Raw genomic sequence first — 18755 nt, forward strand, 5'->3', positions numbered from 1 at the left:
AAAAACGAAATAACAAACAATAGCATACAGATTACCCTTGCTGCTTTTTACACTCCTCTGACCCTATATAACCGTCCGAATATAAAAAGAACATTTAATCTAAAACGCCCATTGGTATTTTCTACTTTTATTTACATTTTTATGCGCCGATCTGTTGTAAGGTACTATTGTAAACAATGAATTTTTAATGGTAGTACAGTGTTTTTTTCTCATCACTGTTGTTTCGTATATCTATCCACATCTCATGTGACAGATTTTTGTTGCAATGTGCTACCATATGCATTTATCACTCGCTTATACCTGTGCTATTACTGGCGCCTCCGTAGCCAGGTGGGCAGGAGCAGCAGTATGTAGCACACGCTTCTTGATAAGACCAGGGTTCGAGCCTGTGCCCACCAAATACGGATGATGCGGCAAGGTCAGGGAATGACCACTGCATATTCCCGGAGCAATATGGCCTTGGTTGCTAATGCTCTTAAAAAAAAAAACCAAAATGCTATTACTGTGATTTCTTCAATAACACTTTCGACCTTTCATGCTTTAGATCAGGGGTCGTCAACCTCTTAATACTTCCCACTTTTGTGTCTTTGTTGATGGTAAAATTTCCTTACCGCCCACCGGTTTCGCAGTAACTTAATTTAGTGCAAGTGCGAAGTAATTTTTAGAGGGGAGGGTTTGTAAAAAATATGTACTTAAATTTATCTTTTTATTTATACTTTAGGTATTTTTATACATAGATAATTTAAATTCAATGAATTTTTGCATCTCCATCGATACAGCGCCTACTAGTGCGGGAGCTGCTTAAATTGAAGAAAAAGAAAGTTAAATGCGAAAATAATAAATTTTATTGAAATTACCTTTAATTAATGATTAATGAGATCCTTGAGGCCGACGCTGCGAGACTAAATATTTGATATTTGGTTCGATTTTCATAAGGAACAAACGAAGGTCTCCTCTTTCGGTGATATTCGGACGGTTTCTCTGTTTGATGATACAGTAATATGATTAACAGCACTAAAGCCTGATTCTACAAGATATGAGGTAGGGAAAGGTATCAATAAATTAAATATCATTTTCCACATATTTGGATATAACGCAGGCATTTTTTTATTTTGCCAGAGTTTTTGGTATCTACCACTATCGAAATTATATTTGCTCTTTTCATCATATTTAAGTTTTAATAGTTCTTCTTGGCAAGTTATATCAACCTCAGCAAAATTTGCAGTAAAAGGATTTATCATCCAGTCATACACCTTCAAGTTCAAAATATCTTTAAATCGTTTTTCCATATCCAATTTAAGTTCATTGAGGTGGCTACTGAACCTTTCAATCTCCTGTGGAGTTACATCATCTTTTATAGATGACAATTCGGGAAACTGATGAAATTCTCTCTTCAAAAGATTATGACGGAGAAGATCAAGTTTTTCGATAAATAACGACACAATATTTTTGCAACTAATAAGAGTTATATTGGCTCTTTGAAGCTGCAAATTATTAAATCTCTTGAAAATGTCTGCCAAATAAAAGGCATCATTATTTACTGTTTTTAATTGTTGACAGAGACCAGACTCATTATTACTTTCAAAAAACTGTATGACACTATCATATAATACTACAAAACGATGAATGTGCAGATGATGCTACAAAGCATCCTTCCAACATAGCCTCAACAAATGATCTAGTCCCATATCATGATTATAAACACAAAATACGGAGAACATGCATGGAACAATGGACACTTCTGTGGAAAATGCAAACGAATAACAAGCTATTTCAAATAAAACCCGAACCACAATTATGTACTTCTAGCCTTCGTAAAAATAGAAAAGAAGAAGTAATCTTAGCCAGAATCCGAATAGGTCACACTCACCTCACCTCACCCATCTATGTCTGCTTACAGGGAATGATCCTCCTTAGTGTGCGCACTGCTCGCAACCACTTACAATAAAACATATATACTCCTTGAATGTAGCTTGTTTAACAACGCCGGGCGAATGGCTTTTAGTTTCATTTCAGATCTGCAACAACCTCTGTCTCTCAATAGTTACAAAACGAGACAAGCATGTACCCTTTGAGAGCCATCGAACTTCTGTGTGTAAAAGTAACCGAATAAATTGCTCATTATTGTCCTGGCACAGCTGTCGAAACATTCTATCATCTTTGGCATTAGATTTGATCTTATTTACAGCTCTAATTATTATACTTAATGATGAATGGAGACTTGTACTTAAATGTTTTCCTACAAGATGTTGTCTGTGCACCACACAATGAATGCACAAAACGTTTGGCACTTCTTCCTTCAAATAAGCAACAAATCCACGATAGCGACCTACCATTGATGGTGCTCCATCAGTAGCGCATGCAACAGTATTGTTCAAGGGTATATCATTTTTTGCAAAGTATGATTTCACAGCATTAAATATTGATAATCCTTTTGTATCTGTAATAAGATTTACAGTGAATAGCATTTCTTCTTGCAATGTATTGTTTTCATCAAGGTACCGTACATATGTCATCAATAGAGCATTATTATCTGCAATGGTAGATTTGTCCAACTGTATGGAAATGAAGAGTTTTGGAGAATACCTATAAGTTTATTTTCAACATTAACCGCCATTTCGTTAATGCGTCGCTTTACTGTGCTATCGCTAAGGAGCAATGTTTTTAAAACTTCAAGTATATCCTGATGCATTACTGTTGAGATAAATTCTTTGATAGAGAGTATTATCAAAGTTTCTCCAATATTATGGCTTTTGCCACGTTTTGCAATTAATTGTGATATACGATAAGCTGCAGTTAATCCATCTTCCTTCTTTGCATGTTGTTTCTGAAGAAACAATATGCAAAGAACATGCAAAGAATGCATCATAGGAGTTTACGTACAGTTATTGTTGAACGATTTTGAAATATTTTATACATTTCTTTAAATAGATAGTATGAACCAGAGCTGTAATTCTCAATACGTTCTACGTTGATATCAATATTTGTAAAATAATAAGAGAAGTTTACCTCAATATAGTACTTAGAACACTTCTACGTACTATATTGAGGAAGTGTTCTACATACTATAGTGAGGTAAACGTCTCTTATTATTTTACAAACATTTCTTGAAAATATTCAATGGGTTTATCTTTTGAATGCTTTGTAGCAAAATGTTCTCGCAATCGACTTGGAATCATTGGATAATGTCTTGTGACACAGTAAACACATTGGAAGCTATTTATTTGTAACAGATTCGATGAAACCCATCTTATATAATATAATATCTTTATTGCAATCAGCGAAAATAAGTAAATTTTACATGTATGCCTGATGTAATGCCCATAACAGCAAAAATGCTAGGGGTTTAACATAGAAACGAACTAAAACTCTAACGCCAAAAAAAATGTTGTAAACACATGAAAACAGATTTTTTTTTTTTTTTTACAATATCAACAAACCAATCAAGGAAAAATAGTGACAGTCACTCGGTTGCAGATGAGAGCTGCTCCCTGATGATACGTCTTCTGTAGGCTTTGTCCTCAATGAATTTCTTGTAGTCAGCATCCATCTCTTGGACGTTTTGGAGCATCTTCATTGGCAGGAATCTGTCGCCCTTCCTGCGCCTCCACGCCACGGACTGTAAAGAAGGGAGGGGCCCTTAAAGGTCTCAGGGGGATCTCCAACTACAAATCTGCCAAAAACTTGGCGTGTTGATTTCATCCACTATCATTTTAATGGTGACGAGTAAGCGGAGGGTGAAGATCCGTTCTGAGACTTTTCTGTTGTTTAGAAGTTTGGTAATTTCTGAAGTATGTGTGAGGGGTGGAAGCTTGTGCTTGAAGAGCACCCACCGAAGAAGCCAGTACTCATCAGATGAGATGGTTTTTAGCGTGGTTTTAGCTGCCGGCGCCCAGATTTCAGATCCGTAGATAATGACTGGCTGAAGAAACCGGTAAATGTTTTGAATGGTGTACTGAGATTCTGTGACATGAAGGAGGTGTTGTTTGGCAAGCCATCTGGATCGGCAGACCTTATTGTGAATATCTGCCACATGGTGTTTAAAGCTAATCTTAGGATCAAAGATGACTCCGAGATCTCTGTGCTTGGTTACTGGAGGGATTGAGGTTCCATGGATTTTCAGGTTTAGTTGAGTTGGGTGTGATTTGAGTGAGAACACCATTTGTGCAGATTTATTTGGGTTAATCTGAAGAGAGAACTGTGCTAAGTACGTAACTAGAGCTTTTAGGCTGTTGTTGATGGCGTAGGAAGCAGTCTCAGGTTGGTCGGTCCCATGGATCCGATAGAGGAGCTTCAAATCATCTGCGTAGCTGAGAAAATCCATTTCCTGGCATAGGAATGGGTGGATGGCAGCAGTAAAGAGGAGCGCAGACAGAACTGCGCCCTGGGGAACACCTACACTGACTTTCCTAGTGAAGGATTTTTTATTCACCGTCAGGTGAAGAACCCTGGTTATAAGAAGCGACTTTAAGAATTCAAGGATATTTCCTTTAATCTGGTATCCCTCCTCACAAGGCTGAAGGAGGGGTTGGATGTCAATGCAGTCGAAGGCAGACTGGATATCTAGATACACATTTGCCATCTCCTTCCTGTCTTGTAGAGCCTCCAGAATGGTGTTAGTGGTTGCCAGCAGGTTGATGATGGTGGACCTGCGTTTCAGTGCATAATGGATAAATTGTGAATTGCATGGGAGAACCTGGTTTAGTATTAGTATTAGTAATGGCCGCATGGTGCATGAAAGCCTATGGCTTATGCTGCACTAGCCAAAAAAAAAAAAAAAACCCGAATAAAACAATGATAAAAAAAATAAATTAATAATTAATAAAAGAAAAGGAAATTAAACCTATCATCCTATGCGCTTCCCTGACCCGAAGGTACTGTCCAGATGACCTTTGAATTTCCCCAAACTGTCAGCCTCTGCCACCCATGTAGGCAACTTATTCCAGTAATTCATAACACGCTGGCTAAAATAAAACTTCCTGCAGTCCAATCTAAACATTCCCCCCCCCCGTAACTTGAATTTATGTCCCCTAGTTCTAGCATCATTTATAATCTTGAAAATTTCGTCCTCATTCATTTTACTGATGCCTCTCAGAGCCTTAAACACCTGAATCAAATCTCCTCTAAGGTGTCTAGTTTCCAAACTCTGCAACCCACATATTCGAAGTCTTTCTTCATAAGGACGCCCTTTTGCCGATCTCACTAGGCGAGTTACCCGTCTTTGCACCCTTTCAAGAAGCTCGATGTCTTTCTTTAGGTGCGGTCTCCATACTTGGTTAGTTAAGATGGGGAGAAGGCATTTCTTCATAACTTTGAGGATGCATAATGCTTTCATAATTGGCCTGAACTGTGATAATGAGGTAGCTCCATGTGTTTTTGGAATTGCCCGAACTATATATTGGTTCCAGGCTGTTGGGAAACTTTGAGTTGTGAGAATTCCATTTAGGATTCCTAGAAGCGCATCTATGATGAAAACACTTATGCTCTTAAGGATAAATTGTGGGATCCCATCAAATCCAGCACATGATGTTAGTGGGATACTATTGATGGCCTGGATGAGTTCTCCTTTTTTAATGATGATGGATGTGAGGGTATCTCGCTGACAACTGTTGTGAAAGTTTTTACGGTCTGACGCAGACTTGGGCTTGAATATTGTAATATAGTCAAGCCATTCGATCGGATTAATTTGCTGAGGGAAATCATCATGTCCTGTCTTCCCTACCTTGAGTGTTTTATCAATGTAGGCATTCATAGCTTTAGATTTACATCTGTTAAACTGAGCACGGGTTCTTGAGTATGCTAAAAATTTCTGTTTATACTCCGGCACGACAACCAAGTCAGAAGAGTTTACAATAAATCATCAATACAAATACTGTATTTATCGTATTTAATAGTCACAGGATTGAACCCCGGTCCACTCAAGGAACGCGTGCTATGCACTCTCGCTCCTGACTTGGCTACGTCAAGCCTCAGATACTCTGGTAAATAGCCACGAGATACTCTTCTTCTTCTTCAGATACTCTGGTAAATAACCACGAGCATATTTCTTTTTTGAGACATGGGTTCACAATTTGTTGCACAATTTATCAACTCGTTCCAAGCCGTGGACGCGTGCTTACTCTCACAAATCTAACCACTTACTGCCCCCCACCATGAAAGAGGTATAGCTCGAAGACTGAGTGATGGCCGGTGGTAAGCTCCGCCCTCGTTATGGGCACTAAACTCATGCCTCTGGCTACGGAGCTCATTCGTTGCTCCCTCGTCCACGAGTATACTTCGAGAAGTGTTCGGTGAATTATTATCTATATTCAAAGTTTAGAGATGGAATTCAAAAGTAAATTGCAAAAGCATATTTTAAAAAGTCAAACTCGCGAAGTTGTTAGCAATGTATTCGATATATGGAGGAAGAACAAAATTTGTAAAAACGGACAAAAAAACCCCACCGTGAACCATGAAAGCTTGAATCGCCCACTAGTGGGCGGTAGGGACCAGATTGACGACCACTGCTTTAGATGAATCATAATAAGCTTAATGTGCAAAGCACACTTTCCTTTTTCTTTTTTTTTTTTATATTTTTGCTCTGAGAAATTCACTTTTCACATTAATTACACACAATCAAATGATGTGTTGCTTACAGTGTGCTCGTTATCTAGCATGAGTGTTTTGGATCAAATGATTATTTAAATGATTTTCTTACGCATCATTTGTTGAGAGTTGTTGTTGTTATTAGGAGCATTAGCAACTAAGGCCATATTGCTCAAGGGATATGCGGTGGTCATTCCCTGACCTTTCCACATCCTCCGTATTTGGTGGTCACGGGCTGGAACCCTGGTCTAATCAAGAAGCGTGTGCTATACACTGCTGCTCCTGCCCACCTGGCTACGGAGGTGCCCACATCGTTTGTATAGTAATGTAAACGATGTGGAAGAGCACTAGTTGTTGGAGGAGTTTAGAACAGTATTTTTCCTCTCTTATAATAATGGCTTGTTAATAGATTTTCTTCACACAGGATACTCTTTTTATATAACTACATTGCATTTTCAGATATCACGTGTAATCCATCTGTTATAATTTTGGGGTTTTTAAAAGAGTTTATATATGCCGACCGGGCTAGCCGGGTGGGTAAAGTGCCTGCCTGACAACCCAAAGGTCGCGGGTTCGAATCCCGCCTCGGGCTTGGATAAAAGTACTGCAAAAACCTTGGGAGGTGCATTATGGCCACAGAAACCGAAGCGCCAACAACTACCAAAAAAAAAAAAAAAAAAAAGTGTTTATGCTGTTATGCTGAAATTTTAATAATTTCTAAGTCATATGGAAGTTCCTCTTCTAAGTGTCAACTGCAAAAATCACCCCTGAGTTCGTGATTGTGTTGACACTGAAATAGCACATGGTCACTCTATTCGCGATGCCTCAGGGATGACTTTTCATGACAATTAGAAAAGGACCATGACTGAAACAAATACTGTGTGCAAATAAAAGTTGAAATAATTAGTTTTGCCAAAGAGAAAGTAACTTTTCCGAACTGGTTTTATCAAACTATTTTGACGTTTTGAAGAGAGAGTTACACAAGTAAATCCTTCTTCGGTGCAAGTGTGAAAGATAATGGAAACTAGGAAAACTGATTAGCAGAGTACACAAAACAGTATTCTTTATAGCAAACTGCTTCTCTCTATAACATCAGGTATAGATTACTACTGTAAAATGCTGATATTGTGGCTGTTTGTAGGAACGTCATCAATGCCAGGTGGTTAAAGTTTGCTGCGTAGTAGCATCAGCACTTTAAGTTCGATCATTGGAAGGAATGTTGCATCATCAGCGGCTGTCTTGTGTAGCGTCTCGGTAATGAAGACGGGATTGGAGTTATTGAATTTTGTGCTTAAATATACAGTGATTCAGAATTCTCTTGCCAAATTTCTGGGACATGTCAGGATATCAATAATAAATAAATAAATAAAATATGATAACCATCAGTCCGAAAACACCTCGAGGACTTAAAGCTTCTTGTAATTTTTCTAGTTAAATAAGAAACAGTCAAGTAATTTTAATTATTTATTTCATTTTTGAATCATTTATTTATTTGCTTAGGAAAATTTCACGATAGGTGTTCGAAATGGCTACTTGCAGCTCAAATGCATGCTTCACATCAAAACAAATACCCACGATGGACGGTGCAACTTCTGTTGAACGAGATGTAATTCTTCAGCAGCGTGCTGAATACAGAGATGTAGCTTTAGTCCCTGGTTGACACTTTAATCCTACATCCTATTTGTTTTAGGTGTCTTCACGAGCGAAAGTCTAATGGTCAAAAGTCTACTTCCACCTAAAGAATTCTGTACAGGTATATAGATTCCATAGCAGTTGCACTTTTTTTTTTAATCTATTTTTGACTGTCTATCAAAACCCGTTTATCAAAACCCGTTCATGAATATTATCAAACTGCTTATGACATTATCAAAACTGTTCTTGAATACACTTGTATGTTTGCTCAAAATATTAGCCTCAAGGTTTGCATCTACAAAGATAAATCATGTATCATTCGAAAAGTAGTACCAGTAGTCAAGTTCCATAAACATATTTGAACCAGTAGTCAAGTTCCATAAACATATTTGAACCAGTAGTCAAATTCAGTAAACGCGAGATGCCAAAATGGATGAGAATTAAGGGTGAGATTGAGGGTTTAATTGAGTAAATGAAATAAGCATGGGACAGTTACACTCACTTGATTCCAATTTGTATGAGCATTATAAGAGAATATGGAACAAAGCCGCTAAAGAGGTAAGATGGGCGAAATTTGATTACAAAAAAGCTATGAGAACTAAGAACGGGGTTAAGAATTTCTTTTATGTGAATACAAAAAAAAAAAAAGAAGTGAGTAAATCAAATTGGTGCCTTGGTTGCAGTGGAAGTTCCACAGATAGACCAGCAGAAGTGGAAAATGAGTTAAACAGATACTTCTCAACTATCTGTTATACAGTATATCTAATCTATTTGTTAAGGAGTCAGATTGCTGTAAAATAATCAATAATAATGATCCCAGCGAAGTGTTTGCTAGAAAAGCTACTGGGTTAAAGGGAGGACAAGGCTCTATGAGACGATGGTATATATTCAGTTATAATTTGAAATATTGCATGTGGGTGTATCAAACTTTTTGGCAATGTTAATTAGAGCGTTATTACACTCTGAGAAGATCCCTTTGGACTGGAGAAGTGTAATGTCTCCCCAGTCCACAAAGTAGCACTAAAGAGAAGTTGGCTAACTAGCCGGGTGGGTAAAGTGCCTGCTTGGCAACCCAAAGGTCGCGGGTTCGAATCCGGCCTCGGGCTTGGATCAAAGTACTGCAAAAACCTTGGGAGGTGCATTATGGTCACAGAAGCCGATGGGCCAACAACAACCCCAAAAAAAAAAAAAAAAAAAAAAAAAAAAGATCACAACATAGATTCGTTAAGGGGAATTTATGCTTGACCAATCTGTAAATTACTATGATGTAGTCATTAAACATTTGGATGTAGGTAACAATTTATACATTAGATATCTAAACTTTAATAAAACTTTTGATACCGTCTCTCATGGAAGACTGCTGTTTAAACTGACAGAAGTTGTAATTACTGGTAAGATCCTACGCTGGAAGGCTGACTGAAAGATAGGAGATGGGAGGGTTATTATAAGTGGTCGGTTCACGGTGGGCCAGTGTAACAAGTGCGGTCCCCCGGAGCTCGGTTCTGGTCACCTCCTATTTCAAATTTTCATAAATGATATTGACGAGGGTATCCAAGGGAAGCTGTCAGTTTTCTGATGATTTTAAGGTTGAAAGCGTGGTTAGCAATTCGAGCCAGGACATGTTGCTTCAACAAGATTTTGATCAGTTGCATATATATTCCGAAAAATGGCAACTAAAATTTAATGATAACGAAATATTTCGTTATCACGTCTAATCCTGACGCCCGAGGACTCTTTTCTAATAAAATTTAATGCTTCTAAATGTAAGATTTGAGGAATAGAAATCCTGGAGTGACGCATAAGCTAGGGGTAGAGGAGCTAAAAGTGGTTCAAGATGAAAAAGACTCAAGTGTTACTATTCATTTGTACGTAAAATTTTACTTGCAGATAAGCAGACGGCTAGAAAGTCCCATGGTGTCCTAGCTTGCTAGCAAGAGAGGACGTCATTATTCCTCTTTGCAAGACGGTGGTTAGACTGTATTTGGATGTTGTCTGAATACCCCACTTAAAGACAGAATTTATGGAAAGGGTTCAAATTAGTGCAAATCGATGTGCATATGAAGAACTGTTAAGGTGTTGATCGTAAAGATTGACAGCCAGACTTCTAAGGGGCGTACAAGGTGCTTATGGTTGAGTAAAATGAATGAGGAAGGTCTGTTCTCCCTGATAGGTGAAATGTTGACAAGACATTTCACCTATGAGGGAGAACAATGGAGCACAAGTATAAAATCGCAAGGAATAACAAAATATTTGATCTTGTGAAGTAATAATTCTTTACTGCATTGCAATAATACAACCCTTCACAGCAGGGCAATGCAGTAAAGAATTATTATTTCACGAGATCAAATATTTTGTTATTCCTTGCGATTTTATACTTGTTCTCCTTGGTGTTCTTGTCTTGTCAACATTTCACCTATGAGGGAGAACAGACTTCCTCATTCATTTTACTCAACCATAAGCACCTAGTACGCCCCTTAGAAGTCTGGCTGCCAAACTTTACGATCAATACCTTCTTAACAGTTCTTCATATGCACATCGATTTGCACTAATTTGAACCCTTTCCATAAATTCTGTCTTTAAGTGCAGTATTCAGACAACATCCAAATGCGGCCTAACCACCGTCTTTCAAAGAGTAATAATGACGTCCTCTCTTACTAGCAAGCTAGGACACCATGGGACTTTCTAACCGTCTGCTTATCTGCAAGTAAAATTTTATGTACAAATGAATCGTAACACTTGAGTCTTTTTCATCTTGAACCACTTTTAGCTCCTCTACCCCTAGCTCATGCGTCACTCCAGAATTTCTATTCCTCAAATCTTACATTTAGAAGCATTAAATTTTATTAGAAAAGAGTCCTCGGGCCTCAGAATCAACCCTTCACAGCCAGGGAGTTTTACATTGAGAAAGCTGAATTAAAGCTAGAGGGCCCACATCGAAATTCCGAATCTCTAGGTTCTGGCGTAAATTTGTCAAATATTACATAATTTAGAGAGGTAGACATTAAAGATGAATAAATATGGTAAGTTATACATAAGTATAAAGTAAGATAGTAATTGTACGAAATTTAGAAAAGGTAACAGTAGATAATGATACTTTTCAACTGGACTTCCGGTGATATCATGATGGCATAAATCTTGTTTCCTACAATATTATTCTTGTAATGCCATATTTTCTATACCTTTTGTTACATGTAATGACTTTTCAGTGATTTGTTGGTGGGTATCTGTGGAGTGGACTTCTGTTAAAATTTTTATATCATCTGCGTAACAGAATACTGTATGTCTGATCTGTTAGCGATGAATGGGATGGTACGGCTGTGAAGAGTAAGCCGGAAAGTATGCTACCTTGTAGGGCTCCAGTGAACATGGACTTACCGACTTTAAGGTGAAGGATTCTATTGGACAGACGAGTCTTAAGAAATCACAGAGAGGGAGGAGGCTAGAGATATTGACTGTGTCAACTGTTTAAACATCCAGATAACTACGAGCTCAGAATTTTCTTGGAACACATTTATTAGCACCTCAGTTTGTTGAGAAAGAAGGTTTGTTGCAGTTGATCGTCGTTTCAGTGCATAATGTACCTGAGAAAGGCGGTGCGGTAGCATTTGGGTAGTTAAGATTGGGAGTAAAGCTTTTTCCGTGAGTTTGAGTAGAGCTGAGGCTTTGGCAATTGGCCTAAAATGGTTTGTGGCTGGTGCACTGACTTTTGGAACTGGTGTGACTCGGTATATACTCCACTGAGCGGGGAAAAAAGTTTTATTTTAGAATGCCTTTATATACTCATATGTTAAGAAGAACATCTATGATAAAAGGGTTGACATTTAAGAAGGAACTAAAACACTTTATCTTCTCCAGAAGTTTCTGTCATTGGTAGGAGCTGATAACATTTGAATTGCTTTCTCGAGAGACGAATGTTTATTGGGGCAGGGGGTTCCATTGCAAAGCTCAAAGAGCTTTGTAATGGAACAACTGTAAAGGGATTGGTATTTTTTTTTTTTAATGGTGATTCAGAACAAGAAACGTGTTTATTTTTCTAGTTTGAAAATTATAGTCCCGGCAATTCAGTAGATATACAGTATTGAGGAATGGTTAGCTAGAAGAAATTTAACATTGGGCTTCTATAATTTGTAATTTTTGGAAAATGTGTACAGATGAAGGCTGTTCCGAAGAGGGAAGGAGAAAAATTAGTCCAGTGGTGACTTTAGTTCTCCCACGGGGGAGTAAATTCCCACCCCACGCACCTCGGTGATTATATAATTTTATAAATGTACAGTTATACAATTTTATATTATGTAATTGTACTCCCGCTTGTTGGCGCTTGTAAAAGATACCAAGTATGGAATGTAGCAGCATCCATTCGCCCAAACAATTTTTGGGTGAGTAGGTGCTGCTTCCAATTAATCCGAACGTGCTGACGCACGTTCGGATTCTTAGAAGAAAGAATTGCTAATTCACATGGAAATATCTGTAGAAAAACATTCAGCAGAAACAACGGTGATAGGGACTGGAGAATGTTTGAGGGTGAAATTGATTCATTTATTTCGATAACCCCGTGTTATGTTTATACGAAGAAGAGTTAGAAATTAAGTTTTATTCATTTCAAGGAATGTCGTGTAGAAATCTCGGTTTAGAGGGTGACTCTAGTGAAATTCTTCTTTGGAAGGATCGAGTTCTGGAAGTGTTGCACGTACCTAAGTTTTCCATCCGCAGCTGGAGAATGTGCAGATCAAAATTTATACCTGTCACGTGTCATAGAAAAGTGAAACAACCACATGGCCCCAGCTGTTTTGTTCAAGTGATGCCACATTTCTTGTTCTATTTGTAGAAACGACAAATAAAGAAATTAATATTGATTCGGAGAAATCATCTTAAATTCAAATATGATAATTTATGGTATGTTAGAATTAATATTTAGAAGACTAAATGCACAAGGCGTAATATGTTATGGTAGCCATCACGGTTGTGAAGCTTAACTTTACAGCCGTGATGGCATGTTTGCATTACCAGGGTACCTGCCCGCCCACCGATGAGTGAGCCAACAAGCTCCGAAACGGTCCCGTCTGGGTAGCGGTGCCCACTGAGAATAAATAACAGTAGTCTCCTCTCTTAGAGAAGCGTTGTTTATTCGAAGTAGTGCAATACCTGGTATCTTGTTGTTGTTGAAGGTAGCCACAATATGAGATAAAATCAAACGATGCCTTAACACTACTTACGTAGTTAAACTTATAGGTAAACTATGGTGTATTTACACCAATATTATATAATTAGAATTAATTAATCGTTAGAAATGCACATTAATGAAATTCCGTTCCTGTATGTGAAAAAGACAGTACTAGATGGTGGTGGCGGGGGAGGTCTCTTTAAAGTAAAATCTGTTTCCTTTGAATGTGGTGCAAAGTACTCATCCAATTCGAAAACAGCAGCCACGAGTGTGGACAATGTCCACAGTAACCAGCCAGGAAAACTAGGAATACACCGATGGTAAAAGTTACGCAAAGAATATTACAGTAGTCTCTTCTTATTTGTCGATAGAGGAACTCCGAAAAGAACCCCAACAAGGTCGTGATAAAAAGGCAGCTGGTTTTCTCCTTTCCCCGTCACGTTCTGCGCTAGGAGCACGGCTGAACATTACGCATGGCTATAAAACAAAAATTGGATCTCGAAAAGTCGCTACGTGATGGTTATGAGAGGCGTGGGAACGATGCATTTTAACCCGATTAGACTTGGGCGTCTTGTTTTCCCTTCTTTCTAGAATCAGTTGAAACATCGTAGGTCATTTCAGTACTATTTCACGGTATAACACAAATGTCGTGCATGACACGCATGCGCAGTACACTAGGAAGTTCAATTTAGAATAAAGTCTGGTGGAGGATTAATAATCTCTAAAGGGCAATTTATTTTAGAGAAAACGGTGAAGTAGTAGTTGCAACAAGCTCACGCTTGGAATGGACTAGACGCACCCGAACCAGTTGTGTTCCAGTTCGTTATACATACACTTGGGCAATATCGTTCCGATTACAGAAGATGATGGCGAGCGACGTACCTGAAAATAGTCTTGAAAAACTCGAAACATGAAAGGTATTGGAACCTGTCTAAAAAGCCGGTTTTATTTTTATTAATCGTTACTTTAATAAATTTTGGTCTCCCGACACAGGGATGGATAAAAGCGGATCTTTAATATGGACTCTTCAATTCTTTAGGTCTCTATACGATTGCAGTACGTTAAGAGTCTGAGTATGCTTTCTGCTGAGCGATTCATGCTGTGGTTACAAATTTTTCTTCACATTCTCAAGAAGATGAATAAAAATATAGAAGTAAACTCTTTTTTTTTCACCAGTATTTTTGCATAGTCAGCTTCTGTTCTATAGCGAAATTACAGGTAGGGTAAATTGCGATCACTTATTTATTCCATGAGCGTCGCATTGGCTTCTAACTGCAAATTAGAAATAAAAATTCAGTTAACTCATTCCCATTTTCCTGAATTAACCGGACGTAATAGTTCCGTTAACGTAGGTTATGTTATGTTAGGGAAAGTAAGAAACGAGGGTATCGAAAGCGACCGGTTTATCACTACGGAAAACTTTATTCCATCCACCCCAGAGTGCCTTTTTATGTCCACCTTCAACTATTTCTCCTCCACTTTCTTTTCAGTTATCACAAAGTCATTTAGCTCCTCGTTAGAGTTTGATAAACTTTTGGCATCCCCTAAGGCCCTAAAGAATTCCTCATGTGCGAATGTAAATGAAAAATACTTATTGTCCGTAACCTCAACAGGGTCATCAACAGTTAACCCATAGACATCAAGTGGCCCAATGTGATTCAACCCCTTAATTCTACTGTTAATATAAGCATAGAAGTCTTTGCTGTTTTTGTTTTCATTCTTTGCCAAACTTCTCATAATCTGCCTTAGGTTGCCTAAACCTCCTGTGTGTGAATTGATTACAGACTAATTGATATCTATCATAGGCTTCTGTATCGCCTGATAATTTGTATGCATGCCATCATGGCAAAGAAGAAAAGTGCATGGGATTATTATTATTATTATTAGCTATATGTGGTGCAAGGAAGCCTGAGGCTTATGCTGCACCAGCCAAAAAAAAAAAAAAAAATTAATTACCCTGAGAGAGAGAGAGAGAGAGAGAGAACATGAGTCAGAAGTAGAAGGGAATCACCAAGAAAGAGAAGAATGATGATATCCAGCTCAGGACCCTGGGTGTGCCAAGCCCATACTCACCAGATATGAATATGGGCTTGGCACATGGAGTGCATGGGATACCGCATCATAGAGGAAAAAGTAAAAAATAAAAAATAAAATGATCTTTTATATTTCATGAATGACCTAAGAATCGAAAATGCATTTTAAATCTAAGAACAGAATCTTTGGATTGCTAAAAAGACTCAGAATCCCCCCCCCACACCTCCCATTTTCTTAAAAGCAAACTAGGTACGAATAAATAGCTTATGAGGTTTTTAAATCCGAGTGAACAGAGGGTGAACATTTTTGCGAAATAGCGTTTTCGAATTGACTAAAGATCAAAGCAGAGGGTGAATTAGCACTCTTGCTGATTGAAAGCGAAATGTATTGAATATCAGAAATGTAACGTCTACAGGAAACCATTACAAAACTTAAATATTAAGGGTTTAATAACTAAGTGATTGAAGAACGTAACCTGTCATAAAAAGAGTGTGCGGTATATTTATTTATAATTCTTGACGTGCTGTTTAGTTTAACACTGACCATGAAAAAAGCAATGTGTACCTGAAGAATCACATACAACTTTTGTCAATTAATGTAGGGCCTTATTAACGTGGAAGAAACCATCATGGAATATAGAGAATTCTCTTCTCTACTCTTATCATTAATTATGCGAGAAAAACTGTTCTTTTGCTTTAATGACGCGAGGCTTTTAAAAAAAAATGACGTTAGTTACTTAAACCTCAAAATATTTGCAGTCTTCGTTCGTGCTAATATTGGAAAGTTACCCGCATGCAAAATTTCAACCTTTCAGGCCAGGCGAAAGTATCAGAATTACCCGGACAAGAACGTCTTTTTTTGTTTTATCAGTATAGATTATATTGTCATCTGTATTTTAATTAATTTGCATAAATTTAGTTGTAACGATTGTTATAATTTTAATTTCATTCAGTCAATGTAATTAAATTCAATATTCACCATGCTTTTATGTCAAAATAATGTAAATATTACTAAAGAATGTTTAAAGCAAGATTAAAAGAATATTTTCCGTTTTTGTGCCACACTCATTTTCCTTAATTCTAATACAGATTAGTCCGTTATTGAATATTGTTGTGATTACCAAATAGAAGTGTATATCATAATCTACATCACAAGACCAAGAATTCGAAAATTTTTATTTTCTATAAGATGATTAGTACTACAAAGGTGCCTCCGTAGCCAGGTGGGCAGGGGCAGCAGTGCATAGCTGCTCCTGCCCACCGGGGTTCGAGCCCATGACCACCAAATACGGAGGATGCGGAAAGGTCAGGGAATGACCACCGCATATCCCCGGAGCAATATGGCCTTAGTTGCTAATGCTCCTAAAAATCAAATAACAAACAAACAGTACTACCAAACAGGGAGGAGAAGGGACAGACATTCTTCTGTCTATCCTGAAGAAAAAAATCCTGAAGTCATAAAAAATAAATCTATAAAACTAGTTTTTGCAGAGAAAAAAAATTGGAAAGCTCGTCACAGCATCAGAACTTTTAGTCTTTCAAACGATAGTTTTTTAAACTGAGTGACGTTTTTGTGATCCATTGTTGAATTCAGCCTCGCCTCACCAGAAAGGTTTTATGCATCTTGGTGGAGAGTTGAGTTGGTTGTTTTGAATTAGCTTCAACTTGACAACGTAGGCCATAGGCACTGCTATGTCTTCTCTGTGAATTGCGCTTGCTTTAAGTTTTATCTGTTTGCGTGATGAAAATTCCAAAAAAAAAAAAAAAAAAAAACCATCCCGGGAAAAAACTCTGAATCTCCGCCTCAGACCAGTTGTTATCTTTGGTCGACAACGACTTGTGTAAGTTACCTTCCTCGTTACTAACGAAGTGCAGATCCAGCTCTTTCGAAGTTGGGGGAGGAAAATGTGAGCAGTTCAGATTTTTGTTTATGCAGTAGAGAGATTTTTTTTTTTTTATGTAAACGCATTCTTTGTATCTTTGTGCCAGATTCAAAAATCATTAACATCGGATTTCTCTACCACTTCGGGGGAGAAATGGGATGTTAATGATTTTTGAATCTAGGATCGTATCTCCCCCATCCTTAGACGCCTCCGTAGCGACGTGGGAAGGAGCAGCAGTGCGTAGCACACGCTTCTTGATTAGACCGCGGTTCGAGCCCGTCACCACCAAATACGGAGGATGCGGAAAAGTCAGGGAATGACCACCGCATATCTCGGAGCAATGTGGCCTTAGTTGCTAATGCTCCTAAAAACCAAATAACAAACAAACTCCCCATCCTTTAAATTCAGTTACGCCTTGTATCACAGAATAAGTGAACCCGATATCAACGTTTTCGGTTTAATTAAATTTAAAAATATATTATATTTCACCCTGCACAATATTTAAATACCATAAATGTGTAATTATCTAAAACAGAGGAATAAACACTGCAGAACACCATGTGAATTACACTGCGTAGGAACGCTACCGGGTATTATTATATATTAGGCCACCCCAATATTTAAATTCATATGCCGTGCTGTGTGTCTTTTGTCTGTTAATTGCGTGTGTTCTATGATCAATTTATTTGTTTTTCTGGGCGAAAAACCCCAGTTTCTGGGAGGAAAACCTTGCTATCTACGCCTGATACCGACTATCTCAGCCGCGGAATGAAAAAAAGCCCCTTAAAGCTCCTGGCGTCATTGACGGGATTCGAACTCGGGCCTTTTCCACTCCGTGTGTATATGCAGGGCGGTACCATTGTGCTAGCCGCGCAGCACGCGACCGGGTGGAGATTTTGTGCGGTGTAAATAAATATATTAATTATTAGGATAAATAAATTACTAATTAAGATAGGAAACAGTTTTATCATACGCACAACAATAACGTTCAAGAGGTATAAACTTTAGTACAAAGCGCCAGATTCAAATAAATTTTGCTTTCTTATCTTCATGATAACTGTTAACTGTCCCACTTTTCTTACTTTAAGTGTGAAAAGAGAACACTTCCCCTCACGGGATTCGAAATGGGAGGTTTTTGTGAATTGGAAGACTGACAGATGGTGAAGAGCTGATTGTTTCACCAAAAGCCGGCCGGATGTAAAGATCATAGTTCGATATGGTCTGTATAAGTGTTATATTCGATAAAAGCCGACCGGTCTAGCCAGGTGGGTGAAGTGCCTACCTGCAACCCAGAGGTCGCGGGTTCGAATCCCGCCTCGGGCTTGGATCAGAGTAAAATGCAAAAACTTTGGGAGGTGCATTATGGTCACAGAAGCCGATGCGCCAACAACTAAAAAAAAAAAAAAAAAAAAAAAGACTCGATAAACTATGACCTGGTGTGCTCTGCAAACTGGTGTACTT

General features: G+C 38.1%; 1 protein-coding gene across 1 annotated transcript; it reads right to left on the reverse strand.

The window, feature by feature from the left end:
- Positions 1-929: 929 nt before the first annotated feature.
- Positions 930-2516, reverse strand: LOC150076393 (protein ZBED8-like). The gene is made up of 2 exons (XM_090387348.1): positions 2069-2516; positions 930-1513 (listed from the first exon to the last, which is right to left on the reverse strand). The coding sequence occupies exons 1-2, from the start codon at positions 2514-2516 to the stop codon at positions 930-932; spliced, it is 1032 nt and encodes a 343-aa protein (XP_090243474.1).
- Between the last annotated feature and the right edge of the window lie 16239 nt (positions 2517-18755).

The sequence above is a fragment of the Mastigoproctus giganteus genome, chromosome 13, assembly GCF_048544385.1.
Source record: "Mastigoproctus giganteus isolate SK-2022 chromosome 13, ASM4854438v1, whole genome shotgun sequence".
Classification (NCBI taxonomy): domain Eukaryota; kingdom Metazoa; phylum Arthropoda; class Arachnida; order Uropygi; family Thelyphonidae; genus Mastigoproctus; species Mastigoproctus giganteus.

What these genes read in the sequence shown, in the direction of transcription:
- LOC150076393 (XM_090387348.1), bottom strand. Translation starts at nt 2,516, where the DNA reads ATGACATATGTACGGTACCTTGATGAAAACAATACATTGCAAGAAGAA. An exon ending in AGTTCGATGGCTCTCAAAGG is followed by an intron (nt 1,514 to 2,068) that starts GTACATGCTTGT and finishes TTTATTTGGCAG; the next exon opens with ACATTTTCAAGAGATTTAAT.